At 36.3% G+C, this 17,894-nt stretch overlaps 1 protein-coding gene across 5 annotated transcripts in view; it reads left to right on the top strand.

Annotated features, from left to right (window-relative positions):
• The window catches only part of TTC13 (tetratricopeptide repeat domain 13), an 86,079-nt gene that overhangs the window by 41,403 nt on the left and 26,782 nt on the right, over nt 1-17,894 (top strand). For all 5 annotated transcript variants that reach the window (XM_036755126.1, XM_036755125.1, XM_036755124.1 and 2 more), the window contains exons 7-11: nt 560-676; nt 1,477-1,587; nt 11,783-11,865; nt 16,524-16,665; nt 17,110-17,284. In XM_036755126.1, coding sequence (XP_036611021.1) covers nt 560-676; nt 1,477-1,587; nt 11,783-11,865; nt 16,524-16,665; nt 17,110-17,284 — 628 coding nt within the window. The remainder of the gene's footprint in view (nt 1-559; nt 677-1,476; nt 1,588-11,782; nt 11,866-16,523; nt 16,666-17,109; nt 17,285-17,894) is intronic.

Raw genomic sequence — 17,894 nt, 5'->3', positions numbered from 1 at the left:
CAATGAAAACAGTGTGTATCAAGTTAGACACAAATGAAGGGCTGGAAATTTGCAAGCTGTCATTCAACCCTAGCTATATATAGAACTTGCTACCATAGAGTGTGTATTTAAAGACTGTGGTAAGCGATGAAAGGTGTCCAGAAATATGACTTAGTTTTATGATTCAGAGATGTCACTAAGATGAATCCTCTTAGCTATATTTTAAACAATGCATATCACATTCCCATTTTGTAGAATTTGAAAGATAAATAACAGGAGAAGAAAAATGTGTACATATTAAGAACAGCAGCATCTGTTGTACCTCAGAATGTGAAATAATGTGAAAGCAATTGCTGTGTAGTCAATTCACCAATGTTCTTCTTTGGACAGACTTTTGTTTTGTTGGACACTTTGTTTTCTTTAGCTATTTGAGCAAAGTGCAGAGAGTTCGACTATGTGCCTATGTTAAGTAAAATTGATTTTTAAAACAGATGAAATTAGTATTGAAAGATCAAAAGTGCTCCTCAGTTTTAAGGTGACCTACATCTCCCTCTAGCTTAATGGAATGTGTTGGTTTTAGATACTGTCCCCTCTGGGACGAATCAGTGAAGCAGTAAGTGATCTCACTAAAGCCATCCAACTGCAGCCATCAGCACGACTCTACCGACATAGAGGGACCTTGCATTTCATATCAGAGGTGAGCTGTTTTTGCTTTAAGACGTTTTCCACTATGGTAAGAAAGATTTCACTTTCCCTTTGCCTCAGAAAACTGTTGTTGTTGATATTAACAGGGGTGGGAGGGAGTGGGGGTAGGTCCGACTGTTCTGTAGCTTTGCAACGGAAAACATTTTTGAAAACATCTTTTTTTGTAATAATATCCTGTGGAAAAATGCTGAGGGCCTATATTTTACTTCTTTCTTTGGTGGACTACACTAACTCATTGGTTGGATTATGATAAGAAAAGAAGCAGAAGAAGAAAACTTAGTGCAGAAGTTGTATTTTCACTTCTCTTATAGATATTATTATGGATGCATATCAGCAGCATGAGTATTTAACTTAGCTGATTCTGAGTCTGGACCAAGTATTATAATGTGACTATGGCTTCTCTGTGAGGATTATAGTAACAATTTGAACAGTTCCTTAGAGTTTATACCAAGAAGATTTACCTTCTTAGTAGCTTTTGATGGAGCCAAAGCAGAGGGTTCATGTTGGGGAAAAATGGAAGATAAAAATTGACTGGTGAAGTAACCACATCATGAAAGATACTTTGAAATAATCTCAGTTTCATAATCGAGATAAAGAGTATTTGAGCCTTTGTGAGGGATTTTTCCTTTCCAACATTTCTTAAGAAAATCATAAACATCTTGGTAAATGGAAATATAAACCTTGAAGTGGGTCCTAAAACCAGATGCCTATACTTAGTAACAAAATGAATTAGAGTTTTGTCTCGACAAAGAATATTTTTATTTCTCAATGATTTCCCTTCCCTTCTTGTAGGACTATGCAACAGCCCATGAAGACTTTCAGCAGTCTTTAGAACTGAACAAAAATCAGCCTATAGCTATGCTGTACAAAGGCTTAACTTTCTTCCACAGAGGACTTTTGAAGGTAAAAATATTGTAAAAACGTACCTTTGAGTAAAAAGCATTCATTTTATTTGAAAAATAAATTTTATTGATATCTTTTGTTTTTACAACAGTCCTTTCCAGATGGAACCAGAACAAAGGGTTCTTTTCGTGGTTCAGTATGGGAAGGGTTCACACCTGTCCCACCAAATTTAGCCCTCTCTTGTAACAAAGGGAAGCAGTTAAGCAAAGCCAGTGCACGTTGACTGTGTCACAGCAGTGTCTGCAACATTTCTCACCTGTGGTCTTCTACTTTGCAGCCAATAGGAGGGAGATGTGTTTAATCGTCTGTTCCACAGAACCAAAATTGGTTATTTCAGCCATATCAGAAGTCAGCTTCTTCAGTGTTCTTGTTGATGATTATTCTAGTCTTTGTATATAAATTGGTCTGCATCAGTTCATATAAATATTCATGTATTTCTTTGGGTTTCTAGTAGTCATCATTTCTTCATACTAAATAATAGTCCGCTGTCTTTACCTGCTGTAGTTTGTTCAACCATTCTTCAACTACTATGCATACCCCTTAATTTCCAGATTTTTTGCTACCAGAAAAATTGTTACTCTGATTACAGTGTATGGTAATGGTTGGAAACTTTATTTCTGAAGGACACTGATTCTTTGTATTCTTGTATGGGTGTAAATAATTGAGATACATCAGTGGCTTCTTTTAAGATATAATGAATTTTTTAAATTTGTTATAAAAAGTTTCCTTTAGTTCAGCTGTCATAAAACTGTATAAAAACTCTTCTTAGCTTATAGGTAGTACAGAAAGAGGCAGAGGCCTAGATTTGGCCTGCAAACCATAGTTTACTGACTCCTGCTGTAGTTAATGCATTGAATCTGCTTAATATTATCTTTGGACTATTCAAAAATAATAACAACAAAACCCCAACAAAGCCCTTTAAAGCCAGTTAGTAAATTAAGGGTAGTTTTAATGTGGAAAGTTTGGTTTCAAATAAAATAATTATATGTTATACATGAAGCCCTGGGGGAAAAAAGGTCCTACTCTGATGCCTCATTGTGGTGTGGAGGTGATCCTTGGGTCTGGAAGAATATGACAGCAAGGCTTAAGCTCTGGTCTCATTTACTTTGCTATAAAGACTTCATGCCTGGTCCTGGCAGCAAACTCTGTACTTCCTGAGGACCATTCTAGTGAAGAATAGAGAAACGCTTCACTAGTAGGCTGGCCAACAGGTGATGAATTCTTTGACCATGACCACCTATGATATAAGAAAATAGAAAAGGGCCCTCAGTGCTATGTGCATTCTTGTATTTTGTTGACAGAATAGGAAAACAAGAGAGGAGGAATGGCAGAAGATAATAAGAATGACATAATTTTTAAGCAATGTATAAAAATAATCTTAATTACTTATCCTCACAATGTAACCTCACAATGGCCAACAAATTAATATTACACTTGACCCAAATCATATCTGCATTGATCTCATTATTATAAACAAAAATCACAAGGCTTATACCTTATATAGTTGTAGCTAAATGGAAGCATGTGTCCATAGGCCCTTCTGGGAGTAGCAGTTAAAGGAGTTAACAGAGTTGAGTTTTCTTTTTTGTCCAGAAGTAACAAGAAATATTTCTTGAAACTTGATTATCTTTGATAGGCACCTGCAAAAAGACTTACTATGAAGAAGATTGCAGTTTCTAAAATCTGTTGAAAAAGACAAATTATATCTATAACTCCTAAGTTCTCCAAATTAATACACTTTGGCATGCAGTGATTTGAGTGGAAAAGTGAGCTTCGGGAAAGACAGTGAAAAATTTTGGAAACTTGAAGTTAAGAGACTAGAATTTCTGCCCAAGGCTCATAAACTTTGTAGAACGCTCACTTTTTTTTTTTTATCATGAAAACGTACCTTTGTTTGCCAAGTCCTGAATAACTTCATAAAGTATGAAACTGGCTCTATCTTAATGGATAGGAAACAAGTGGTTACAAATCATAGGATCATAGATATATCATCTATCTAGTCCCCTTCACAAATGAGGACAGTAAGGCCCAGAGACATTAAATAAATGAACCCAAGTTCACGTATGTCATAAATGATAGGAATTGAAACTATGTTCTCTGATTCCAAATCTAGTGTTCCTTCTGCCGCACAGTGACATATGAGTCATTTGGAAATCAGCTGTCCAAACCTCTAAAATCAAAATCAGATCACAAAAAAAGGATAAAAATGAGAATGTACAATTAAAACTGCTCCAGCCCAACCTTTTTAAACTATTGACGTCTAGGAAAATGCTATCCACATCCAGAGAAAGAACTATGGAGTCTGAAAATGCAGATCGAGGCATACTATTTTCTCTTTTTTGTTTGTTTTTTCTTTCTCATGATTTTTCCCTTTTGTTCTGATTCTTCTTTCACAGCATGACTAATGTGGAAATATGTTTACTATGCTTATACAGGTATAGCCTATATCAGATTGCATGCCATTTTAGGGAGGGGGGAAATTTAGAACTCAATCTTATAAAAGTGAATATTGAAAACTAAAAATAGATAATCTGGAAAAACTATTGACATCTAAAAATGGGAAATGTGCAAACAATAGAAATTGACTCAGACTTTCAACATTGTTTTAAGGAAATCCAATCAATGTATAGTCATAATGACAACTATGGAGCCAGACATACATAGAAAATGCTTTACTCAGCAAACACATGATATCCTTTTCAAAGAAAGAAATGAAAGCCAAAATTAATGCTAATTTGAAATATTCACTCATCTTTACAGTTTTAGAGAAGAATAGTGGAAGAATTTGAGGAGCATTTGTCTGTCCAAATGGATCTATGATCTCTGTGTTGGGGATGTTTCTTCAGGCAAGTTATGAAGAGCAACCTCTTCATGCCTGCCCAACCTTTGTGACTCTTGTCTTCCCGTAAAGTAGACACAGGGAATCCATTCAGTATTCTGGAGGTCTTCTTCAGTTTATACTAATATTATAACTGGTAAATTCTTTGAATTGTCCACTTATTGCACAATGAACAGTATTTATAAAAGAGACAGAAGCGATAGAAGAAGAAAAAAATTTTACTGGAAGCTTGGTGAGAGACCCAGTTAAGCCAGGTTATCGTAAGAGCATTTAAAGGTTAAGCTGGGACAACAAACAAACAAAAAGTGGGAAAGATCTCTCAGGATTTCTGTTGCAAAGTCTTTTCTCCTTCATCGACAGTGGAGCTCACTGCATTTGAACTCTTATCATCATGGTCCTTGATTTGTTCCATGAATATGTAGAAATGATACTAAAACAAACAGAGATAGGAAGAGCAGCCAAACTAGGGCAGGTATACATAGACAAAGGAGATATGTTTGAGACCATACCATTTTAAGCATGTCACAGTATCAGTTTTCAAGATAACTGGCAAAAAGGTAGAATGTGAAAAGCTTGGAAAAATTACAGATGTTGTTACTATTGGAAACAGGCAGCTGAAAAAAAATATTAACAACCAACCCATATGTCTACTTTCCCAACACTACAAAATTTTCGAAAAAAACAAACCTGCATTGAGGGTGATCCAGCTGGCCTCAGTTTCCTCATCTGTGACCTCCAAGTTCCTTCCCAGCTCTAACTCCATATTCCTTTATGTAATGAGAAAGGAACTTCCAGGCTTTCACAAATCATTTTTAATCTCATAATTGACTAAAAGGTAAGCTTGCAAGATACTGCTGTGATCATTGTTAATACATTAAAAAGCTCTTGATTCAAAAGAGCCTCGAAACCACTTCAGCTTACAAAGACTCGATCTTGTCAAATGGGAAAATATGGAAGCCACAGGCAACATCAGTCAGAATAAATTCGTTTGTAGGATCTCGTGGAGGAGGATGGTAGAAGATGATACACAAATGTATAGAGCAATGTATAGCGTGAAAAGCTTTATTCTAACAAGGTTTCGTCCTTGCATAATGTAAGATGATTTAAAAAAAAACACTTGCTGGTGCTATAACAGAGATGACTTTCTGTGATCTTCTGATTATTAATATAAAATTAGGCATAAACAGGAGATACATACTTGCTGAAGGTGTTTGGCAGTGTCATGGAGGTTGTCCAATGCAGGGTCTATTCTTAAGAAGGATTCCATCTAAATGGTGAGTTTCTTCAGATACTCCTTTTGCAGATGACATTGTACTGATTGCATCAAGCTCCATATCTAATTTATGAAGCTATGCAAAATGTTCTAGGTCTTAATACAATCAGCACAATGTTATTCACAAATAAGAGCATCTGGAGGACCTTACCAGCTATAGGGAATACCTCCTCTATATGGGCTCTGCATTTGGACATGCTCCAGTGGCGAGCATATGGTTGCCTGTCTATTGCCTTGCTTTAGAGGGTCATCAAATAATGTTATTGTTGTTATTACACCTTTCAAGGAATTTTGTATAACTTTAAAAGGTAAGAATAACTGCTAATATTTACAGAGCATTTTAAAGGTAACAGGACTTTCCATATTATCTAAAATATTCCTGGGAACCTCCTTGTTAGAAGGGCCTTTAAGTTGACTTTTTGTTTTACTGAATTGAATGTCAACCAGCAATAAGCACAATGGAATCTTGTCTTCTTAACACCTTTTAAAAGTCAGTTGTGGAATCATAAAGATGTGATCTCCTATAGAATATAATTTGTGAATATAATATGTCTTTTGTCCTCATCTGAAATTGTATTAGTTTAAGGAATTTCTGGTATAGAAACTCCCTTCACCTTTACAAATTTGCAACTAATCTGTAATAAATAGTCTTAGATTATTGTTTAGGGGCACTAAGAAGTTAAATGATAATCCTTGGTTATACAACTACCGTGTTTCAGAAACTGATCTCAGCTCATTGACATCCTAAATCTAAATCTGTGTTTTTCTTTATATTCATTTTACCAGCTGCTTCTTGTGTGTACGTTATTCACTCTTTTTTTTTTTTTAAGAAATGGGAAAGTAGTTATGTGGCAAAGCAAGTATTGATACTTTTTCAGTCATTTGTCGGGGGCGGAGGTAGTAATAAGGCAGAAGATTTTTTTCCAAGCCTTTATTATCTCCTAGATCGGATACCTAGATCAGATTGAGAATCATGTCACTTGCAACACTCTGGGTATCCTCAGGCTACTCCATTTGATCTTCACATCTGTTTCTTTTATGCTGTTCTCCAGCCTCGTGGGGCATCAGGGACTATGATGTTACAACCTGAATATGCCTGTTGTTGATGGAGAAAAGCTTTTGTTATAGAACTCATGGCACATCTTTTCTATTTATTGTTTGTGATCTTCCTTCTAGTTTCATCTTTAAATGTCCTTAGGGTTATTTTAATTAGCCAGTCTCCCATCAAACTTTCTGGAAACAACTTCTGCCCTTCAACACACTGAATTCTTGTTTTCCCTCTTTATGTTGTCAAACTATATTTTCATGTTCATTCCTTCTTCTGGTTTGATTTTAATTTTGTATCAGACCCCTTTCACAAAGCCCTATTTGTATAGCTCATCATGCTGTGGAAGTGAACATGAACTCTTGAAGGCTATACTAATGGAGAAGAAACTCTAGTGGGTTCATTGCTGCTAAAAAGACTTCAGACGTGATACTGTAACACCATGTTTACTTTCTGAGGATCAGCCGTGTTAAGTACTGAGAGACCTGTTACCAATAGGCTGGTCACTTGGTGTTGATTTCTTTTTGTCCATGGCAACCTATTAGACCAAGAAAGTACTTCTACCAATATAAGTTAAACTTGCACTAACTTTTGTGACAATCATGTCATTCTATTTACTCATCTTGTGGTCAACTAAAATCCTTTAACTCTTTCCTTCTGTCTAGGTATATCTCTTCTGTCCTGTAATTATGTTGTTGCCTTGAGAGAAGGATTTGCATGTGTGGTGGGTGGTGTTGGGGTATTAACCATGTTTGTGTGAGATAAGTCATAAGTTAAAAAATCCATCTTGCATGTTAACAGATTCAAGAATACAACTCAACTTTTTACGTGTATGCCCATCTCTTCCTATCCTCCACAATAATTATCAATTTACAAACATCCTCTGAAATTAAGTTTTACTTCTCCCTGCTTTCCCTATATTATACATGTGCATTCTCTTTCCAATAAGAAAACACAAGAGTTTCATTTTATTCTTAATCTAATAGTAGTTATTTCTTTTGGGCTTTTAACACACTGAATTCTAGTTTTCTTTCTTTTTGTTATGTTACTATGCTCTTTCAAAGAGAAGGGAACAGGTGTTTGTTAAGTATCCAATATATACGAAGCACTGTGTTAAGTGCTTTATTAATATTATCTCATTTGAACTTAATCCCATAGATACTCTTAATAGTTCTCAAGTAAGCTTATGTAACTTATCCTATGCCTGTGTCCTGTTCCTTAAGAAAAACTTTAAAGTAATTTATTGAAAAGCAAGTGTCTTATGCATAGTCTCCCTGCCACACTTCTTAGTAAAGATTTTTTTTAATTCTAAATACTAAGATTTTATTAAAAGCTTGGAAATATTTAAAATGATCTGCGCAAGCAAACGATTCTACTTGGTTTTTTTGTCACAGCAAAATGACTGACAAGGAATTAAAAGAATCAAGACCAGTGCTTTTCGGCCTCTGCCTCCTCAAATCTGGCAGACATAAAATGGAAGTTGGTGCAAGTATTGCAGATCGGTATAGTTTGCAATGAAGGTGCAGCTTATAGTACTGGATTGCTTAATTAAGTTCATTTTGGAGCTAAGTGACCTAGACCTGGAAATACTACATTAATCGTTTATTTAAAATTGAAGTAATCTGAAGTGAAGCAAGCTGTCAGAATTTTCAGGTTCTCAGTTCATGAGTATGTTCTAGCAAACACGACATAGAAGTGCCATTGCATTTTTATAGCAGTTCTTTCAGAGAAGATTATAGCTCTGTGTAAAATAGCTCATCTTTTTTAGCATGCCTGTAAAATATGGAATGGGAGAGACTGAGTCATTGGCAAAGTAAAAGCTACACAAATTAATTCAGATTCTCTATCTAATTGGGTATATTGTCTCTTGTGAATTTTAGTGTCTATATATTACATGGACCAATGAGTTTATTACCTTCATATTCTCAGGATAGTTCCTGTAGGTCCAGATTGAATTAAAAATGAATTCAGACGGCTGACGTGTAAAACAGTAACAACAAATATGCACTGAAACGTTAGGTATATCATTAAGTGGAATTGAGGTGATGTTATATTAAACTTTTCACAAATGTCAGAAGTAACAGAACCAAATAATGTCAGAAAATGCCTAGGTTGTACTGAGAAAAAGGTCACAAATTAACATTCCTATTGAACCCTACAAGGCTTAGCTTTTATTTGGAACAGTCCAAAATTGCATGTTCCAAGCCATATCCCTGAAATATGCCCATTAGTTAACTGAAATTGCCTATAATTTTGTAATCTACTTCTGTTTCTCTACTCTTGGTAATGCTAGACAGCCTCAGAATGAGATGGGGGGATCCTGTCCACCTGTCACTTAGTAGGGCAGATGATAATTTATTTTGTGATAATGAATGGGTTTAGTGTTCTCTGATTGGTGGTCAACTCTAGTTACTACTAGTTTCTGCTAGGTTTCAAATCTTGCTTCTCCTATGTCCCCTTCTGTTTAGGTAAAGGGAGATAGATAATAATAAAATTCGGTCAAGCAATGACTTGAAAGAAAATACAAAACTCCTACTCTTTTAAAAGCAAAAGTGAAATCTGACATGAATGGTTTAGAAAGTCAAAGAATAACTTAACCAGTGTGGGTGGCAGATAGAAAAGAGGAAATGGATGGAACAAAGCAGAATATAGCTGACTTTCAGGCTTAAAAAGTTGGTAATCTCTCAAGGCAATAAGCAGAATATGTTGGTATCCAAGAAGGAAATCTAATTATGGTGGTTGTTGTTTTTTTAAATATAAAATAGAAGATATTTGTTTAACTTTAATTTTTATGTCCTTTCTGAACTACAAATCAAAATTCATTTGCATTAGCAAATAAGTAGGCATATTTCCCCTTATTTGCCTTCTAAAAAGTGGTTTGTTTTTTTTTAACAAGCTCTCTTGCTTGCTCTATCCAATAAAGATGATCCCTATAAGAAACTAAAGAGGGTACATGAGGAAAGGACTCTTTAAAAAGTGAAATTGTGGCAGTTTGGGGAAAATACTTGGCAGGACTGTTTGAATACTGCTAGAGTACCTGTCATGCACAAGAGACAAGGTCCTGAGTAATCTTCTCTTAAATATATCCACTAGGTATGATTTTTACATATGTTTAGGATTTTTGAAGTGAAATTCTTTTAATTGAAAGTGCTGAAGATTATGTAATGCAAGAACAGATGTTCTGGTCAAAGCTTATTTTTTCTTTGATGTGGGCGGAAGTATATACATGTGTAAAATGTCTTCATAACTAATTTTCTGTTGCACTACATAATGGAGGCATGAGTTAAGATAGTTGATTTTCTCTCTTCCATCTAGCATTTAATAATGTAATAGGATAGGTTGTTTGTTATTAACTTTTACAATATGCCATAAATATAATGACACATATTACTAAGAGGTTATATATAGCCAGATAATATTTGCACAATGATGTTAGAGCACAGCGTGTGCTTCTGAAAATAGTATACCAGAGAAAGGATGCCCTCTGCCTTTTGAAGCACTGAAGTTACTCCAAGAGAAATGGATCAATTTGTTTTACTGATAGCAGTTTTGCAAACTTTTCCAAACTTAGGTGGATTAACATTTAATTTTGCTATTCTTTTGCCTTATTAGCACATTTAAGTCCTCTGGGATTCAGAGCCTGGGATTAATTCTCCTTCACTTATGAAGGTTTTCATTTAGATGGAATTTTTTTTTCTCTTGTAACTTAGTTAATTGGGGTAACTAAGTGACGTATTGGATAGAATGCTAGACCTGGAGTCCGGAAGACCTGCATTCAAATTTGGCCTCAGATAATTTAGTGGCTGTGTGACTTACTCAAGTCACTTAAACTCTGATTGCCTTAGTAGCACCTACCTTCCAGAGTTGCTGTGAGAATTAAACAAGATCGTAAAGGCTTAGCACAGTGCCTGGCACATACTAAGTGCTATATAAATGTTAGCTTATCATTAGCTATTATTATTGATTCTTCCCATTATTAGTGTGTTGAACCAATTCAGTGTCTTAGTGGCTATTATACATAATCTACAGGATATAATGTCTACTTAAGAAGGCTGGATCTGAATCTTTCCCTGGGTGTTTGCTGGCTCTGTGACCATGGGCCATTTGCTTAGCCTTTCTTAGTCCCAGTATCCTCATCTGTAGAATAGAGATTGTAATAGTGCCTAACTTACAAGGTTGTTTCGGGGATAAAATGACATAATAGTTCTTTGCTCACCATAAAGATTTATATAAATGGCAGCTGCTATACTCTTACCCTTTGTAGTGTGTACTCGTGATGTCATCCTTGTGGGGACCTCACAGATTAAGAAACTCCCTCTACCAAGGGTGCTTGGCAGTTGTGCAACTTAGAGCATTTAAAGATTTGCCCCAGGTATTCAGAGGTTATATTGCCAGCATATGTCAGAATCAGGATTTGAACCCAGCTCATGCTTATTCTGAGACCAGGTCTTTATATACAGTATCACTGATTGTACTTTTCTAGACCTTTATTCAAGGAGTAGTATTACCATAGGGATTTTGTCAATATTTATGGCAGAATTTTAAATTCTGTTATCTATGAACCCAGTGAATTAAGTAGATAGCAGTATTTTTCCTACTTTGCAGAGTAAGAAATTTAGAAATTTTTTTACTCTTTCCTTTGAGTTAGTGGGGAAACTACTTCCTTTTGATTCATATAGTATTTAGTACCCTTCCTATTGACTTGTTGCACCCCCTCCCCCTACCTTCTTGGGTAGTCTTTTCTTTTTGTTTGTTTGTTTTTGGAGAGGGGAAGGCAGGGCAGTTGGGGTTAAGTGACTTGCCCAAGGTCACACAGCTAGTAAGTGTGTCAAGTGTCTGGATTTGAACTCAGGTCCTCCTGATTCCAGGGCCAGTTCTCTACTCACTATGTCACCTAGCTGCCCCATGGGTAGTCTTTTCTAAAGGATCTGTAAAAAGTTATGCATGGTATATATGTATCTATATATTTTTAAAATCTTTTATCTATCATCGAAACACAAAATAGAATTATGCAAAATTTTTAAAACATTTTTTATAGGAAGCTATTGAGTCTTTCAAAGAAGCCTTGAAACAGAAAGCTGATTTTATTGATGCGTATAAAAGTCTTGGTCAGGCTTACAGGTGAGTGAAAGTGCTTGGGTATTTTTTGAGAGTGGGGCTGATTTGAATGCATTCCAAAATGATAGCAGTATTTTAAAGAAGCTTTCAATATTAGATTGGGGTAAGAGGCCCTGGTTGGTGGGATATACCACTTTTTCCCATTTATGAGAAGACCAAAGACTTTACTGAGTCTAGTGCCCCTGCCTGCAAAAGGAACCTAAAAAGCAAAATTAGTTGCAAAAAATTAATTTTAGATACTTCACTGTGGATTCTGTTTAGTACCGAAAGAGTACTGCAAATATATGCCTGATGTTGCTTAATATAAACAGTGGTTAAAGAAGAATTTTTGGATGAGTTTGCAAACAAGGCTTTAGAAAATACACCTAAACCAGATCCTGGAATCAGGGGAAGTCAAGAAACAAGAGAAAAAAGGAGAATTAAAAAAAAAAGGTGGAGGGCAAAGAGTCAAATCAAGCAGACAAAAAGAAGACATTATTGCAAAAGGTTATGATAGCAGAAATTCCTAGAACAAAGAAAAAGTATGCAGAAAGAATGCATGACCTTGTAAATTTAAAATTAGCCTTAAAGAAGTAGCAAAGTTTCTTTCATCATAAATTCTTCTCTAGTAAGGGCAGTAGACTGCCCCTTCTCCATGGTATTTTGCTATTCTGTACAAAGCTGCTCATTCGTTTGTTTTTTTAGATTCCTAGAGTTTAATAAACGGGGGGAATTTGACATGCTAATATGTGAAACAGATTTAGTTAAATAAAAAAATTAGTTATATAAAAATTAGATTGGTCATTCTAAATTACATAGGTGTATGAATGTGGTAGAGGGAGATACACAATCTAATCTTTTTTTCATGCAACTACTTTTTAAAAAAATCAAACTAAATCTCTGTTTCATACATGACAGCATGACAGATTCTGCTGTTTATTAGACTGTTAAAATCTTAAAAAAAAACCAAGCAGTTTTGTACAGAATAGTGAAATGCCTAGGATAAAGGGAGCCTACTGTGTTACTGACCACATAACTCAACTGTAACTGTTTTCTCCAAGTTTACAAAAATTCTTTCAGCTGCTTCATCAGATAAGGTTCCCCCACCCCAGTCCTTAGCCTTCTTGGCCCCCCTGCTATGTTTGACACTATTCACGACCATCTTCTACTAGATAACTCTTGTCTTCTTCTGTTTGACACTGCTTTCTCCTGGTCTTTCTCCTGCCTGCTGGGCTGCTCCTCTTCTGTTTTCTTTGCTGGGTTATCAGCCTTACCCCATGCTCTGTGTTCATGGGCCCTGTCCTGGGGCTCCTCTTATTTAATTTTTTTAAAGCGTTTTCATTGATACCTTTCATTTACATCACCTACATTTCTACCATGTTCTTCCTTTCCACCCTTCCTAGAGAGTTATTCCCTAAAATAAGATATGAAGAAAAGAAAGAAAATAATTTCCACAGCACTAAACGTATCAAAAAAGCCTGTCATTATATGTGATATCCCACTTGTGCAAAAAAAAGTTTGGAAGAAGTATTATATCTTTCCTCTTTTGGGGAGCCACACTTGGTCATCATAGTTGCATAGCATTTAGCACCCTCCGCCAGTAGGAAGAACACCACTTCCTATACTCCTCCTTGAAGGGGAGCAGAAAGCCGTAGGTCAAGGCTGGCCTCAAACCCATGACCTGACTGACCATTACCCTTTGCCAGTTTTGGAACCACTATCCCACACCTCTGATAGCTACCATAGAGAAGGAACAGGAACAGTTGTGCCCCAGTGCCCCAATTCAGCATCATTTGTCCTAACCTTTGGAGACTCTGCGCTGTTACCTCTGTCTGTATATATAGGAAGAAACCATGTCCATTTTGCAATTTGGATTCCTTTATCTCCATCCTCCTCAACCCTGCCTTGCCCAAGTCCTTCTCTGACACCGTTGAGCCCCTCCACTAGACTCTCTGAAATTCCTTTTCCATAATGAACAAAACTCCCCTTAATCCTGGACCTCTTTCTCTCACACTCCTTCCATATACTAGCTTTCCCTAAGACCTGGCTCCCTCTGAGCCATACCAGATCACAGGCATTGCTATCATGGCCTGTGGATGTCCCCTAAGGACCTCTGGACCTTTCTGTCCACTCTGAAGCTGGACTTTTATATGTTGTCTTCCTCAGAGTGTAAGCTGCTTGAGGTCGGGGACTGTTTTATTCAGTTGTCGTTTCCCCAGCACTTAGCACGGTGCCTGAGACACAGTAGTTGTTGCTTAAGTGCTTATTCAATTATTGAATTTAATGTTGAGTAGGTAGTTGGGAATATGAGACAGAAGTTCAAGAGAAATTAGGGTTAGATAACTCTGAGAGGTGATAATTAAAACTATGAGAGTTGAGATTATCAAAGGAGAGATTGTATATAGAGAGACAAGGTCTCTGACCTTTGAATCGCTAGACTGTAAAATAAGGTCAGTGATTCTAGTCCTTCCTACCTATAGTAGTAATCTGAAAACTCTGTAATTCTACAAAGAATGTTTTTTAAAAAGAAGGAAAGTACTGTCTTTTCCAGGTCTATAACCACTTAGATCAGGGGTTCTTAGCCCATTATGATATATGAACTTACATGTTTGTTTTTTAATATTTTGCTAATTATTTCAGTGTATTTGGGATGTATGTTATATATACATATATTTACATATACATATATACATATACATGAAACATATATATACATATGTATATGTATGAGAAGCTCTATAGGTAATTTCATTTGTATTCTTCTATAATTAGTTTCCCTTGAAATTTTATTTTATTTTATTTTATTGTTCTGAGAAGGGATCCATAGGTTTCTCCAGATTGTCAAAGGGGTCCTTGTCACAAACAATGTGAAGAATCCCTAATTTAGATGCAAATTTGTTTTCTTGGGGCAGAATCACTTTATGAATCAAGATGATTATATTATTCACATTATTTGTAAGGTGAAATTTATCTCTAGCGTTCAATCTGCCTCAGACGTTTTTTATTTTGTTATTATAACATTTGGGCAAGGTTTGGTGGTAGATATAAGAACATGATAAGCCAGGTAGTAAGTGGTATAGCCTGGGCTGGAATACAGGCATCAAATCATGGTTTGTTTTTTTTTTTTAGTGATAAACAGTTTTTATTCAGGCAATGAAACATGAAAAAAATATATTAGTACTTATTATAATAATTTCATTTGTGTAAGTATAACTCTTACAAATATTTACCTGACATATAAAAGGGGAAATTATTGTACATATAAAATTTATGTAGGTGATCATTACATATTCAATGCAATCCTGGTAGGAGTCAAGCAGCTTTCACTCCTCCCTATGGGAGGGTAATCAATCACTCACTGTATGGCAGTCACAGGGGCACAGCGGAAGCAGGTGTGCAATTAGGATGGTCACTTATTGGCACGTATGTTACTATATATGGAAATCTATTGGCAATGTACTCGTGCTGACAGCAACATTGAGGAACATACTGGCACTTTTGAGAATTAAAAGGGGCATCGGGATTCTACCACAAGGAAGAGAAGACTCCAGGTTCAATTGAGGTTGGTTTAGAGTTCCAATTTTCATGACTACAAGACCATTTGAGTTATAAAGTAAATATGGAAGGTTACAGTTATTAGCCCGGGCACTCTGTGAGGGCAGGACCTATCTGAATTTTGGATCTTCCTCACCACCAACACAGACTTAATACATGTTTGTCAAACTGATTCACAGATCTGACTGGCAGAGAACTTCTTTAGATTGGATTCTAGATGCCACTTCAGGCAGAGGGCAATAGTCTTTAATAGCTCTAAAAATAAAGAACAATTCAAAATATGGCTTGGCTTTATGCCTGGCCTCCACTTGTATTTAGGTTATAGAATGCCACTGGTGTAAAATCGTGCACTTAGCATCCACGAGATAACCAAATAAACACGTCAACTTATAGCCAATATAAACATATTATAGCTAATAAACCATTCAGTAGGAATCTTGCTTGTTCAAGTCTAACTGCAGGAGTATGGAAAAGAATAGGATGTGGGAGGATGTGCAACCAGGAATATGCCATATACGCATGTACGTATGTATGTCTACACACACGTATATGTATGTACACATACACGTGTGTGTCCGCATGTGCATAGCAGCACTGGCTCCTTGAGAAGAGGAGATTGAGAGGTCTCAGAGGCTCATCTCTGCTCTTTTGTACTCTGGATCAATCAGGTAACTACCCATAGGGAATATCAAAGCCTGATTAGCTTATTCCTACTTCTGTGAGTAGCCTAATTAACTCTTCTACCATGTCCCACCAACCTCCATTAACATAAGCTGGGAGCTTCTGGCAAGCTTTTGCTATTTTCGCAGTTCACTTTAGTCTGAAAAATGGATTTTTTAATTCCAGTCTGTTGTGACAAATTGGCCTCAAAAGCTAATTCTAGATTCCTCTGAAGATTTAGAGAGTCTAGGATGAGTTCCTTAAAATACTGAAGATGAGAATCCTTTTGTCTTTGTTACAGCTAAATAAATAAAATTAGGTTTTATATGTTAAAAAAAAACTAAAAAAAAACTAAAAAAAATCAAAACTAATATTATAAATTTGACTAGAGTTCAACTGAAGCAGATTTTGCATGTCAACTAATCATATCTATCCCCCGTTCTTAAACTATTGTGTGACACACCTAGAGAACTGGGCAACTTTGAAGCAGCCACTGAGAGTTTTCAAAGAGCCCTGCTGCTCAACCAGAATCATGTACAGACCTTACAGCTCCGAGGGATGATGCTTTATCACCATGGCAGCTTACAAGAAGCCCTGAAGAATTTCAAGGTGGGCACTGTGGATGGAATTCTTAGAATGTGGGGTGGTTGTTTTTTTATATGCCTCCAGTAAAATGAATGCAGTGGGGAACACATGGTTCGATGGAAAAGAATGTTGGAATTGGAGTCAGGGTCCAGGTTTGAATGCTGCCTCGGTCACATGCTACCTGTATGGTTGGGGGCAAGTAATCTAATCTCTCTGGACCTCAGCTTCCTCATCTGTAAAACGAAGAGGTTAGACTACACATATGAGGTCCCTCCTGTTCTAAATCTATGATCCTACAATCCTACGATTACATATGCTACAGAGGCTCATTTACAGAGCATTTGATGTGGTTTAGCCTGGAATGGAAATTTATTAGCTAAGTTAAAGGTATCTTCTGAATAAAGAGTTTGGATGTTTTTTTAACCCAGACAGATTATATGATTGCATTTTCTTTTTTTAATTCCCCAGAGGTGCCTGCAGCTAGAGCCATACAACGAAGTGTGCCAGTATATGAAAGGACTCAGCCACGTGGCAATGGGGCACTTCTATGAAGGAATAAAAGCACAAACGAAAGTCATGCTAAATGACCCTCTCCCAGGCCAGAAGGCTAGCCCAGAGTATCTGAAAGTGAAATACCTCCGAGGTAAGGCCAAAATGACCAAAACCATACCTGCTTCCCATCTCTCACCCTTCTGGAGCTATATTAACTCAATTCACCAGTCATTTATCATATGCTATGTGCAAGGCACTGGAGATATAAAGACAAAAATGAAACAATCCCTATCCTTAAGGAACATACTTGGGCCTAAACTGTAACAATCCTTGTATCTTCATTTCATTTGAGGGCTGTATCACCTTCTAAAGATAGGTTGGATAAGAGCGGTAAGAAAAGGAATCCTTCGCATGTAAAGGTCACTTGGACCAGTCTTTTGTGAATTATTGGTCTTCCTCACAGAAAGCATTGTGTGGCTTTAAGAGAATAAGTGCTGAATATTTTGCTTTAGTGAAAGAAGAAAACAAAATTCAACGAGCTATCTCCAACTAATTTTTTTTTAATTTTCTTTTTAATTTATGGAATAAAACAAGCATTTTCCATAATATAGTACAATAAAAAAGGCAATTGTACTATGCACAGCTTGCTATTCCTTTCAAATATAGAGTAAAATTATCATGTAAATTTTTTCCTTTTTCTCTTTCTCCCTCCCCCCACCCCCACACTGGAGATGGCTACCATTAGATACAAATAGGTATAT

Source organism: Trichosurus vulpecula, chromosome 4, assembly GCF_011100635.1.
Source record: "Trichosurus vulpecula isolate mTriVul1 chromosome 4, mTriVul1.pri, whole genome shotgun sequence".
Lineage (NCBI taxonomy): Eukaryota > Metazoa > Chordata > Mammalia > Diprotodontia > Phalangeridae > Trichosurus > Trichosurus vulpecula.
This window is presented reverse-complemented; position numbering and strand designations above follow the sequence as displayed.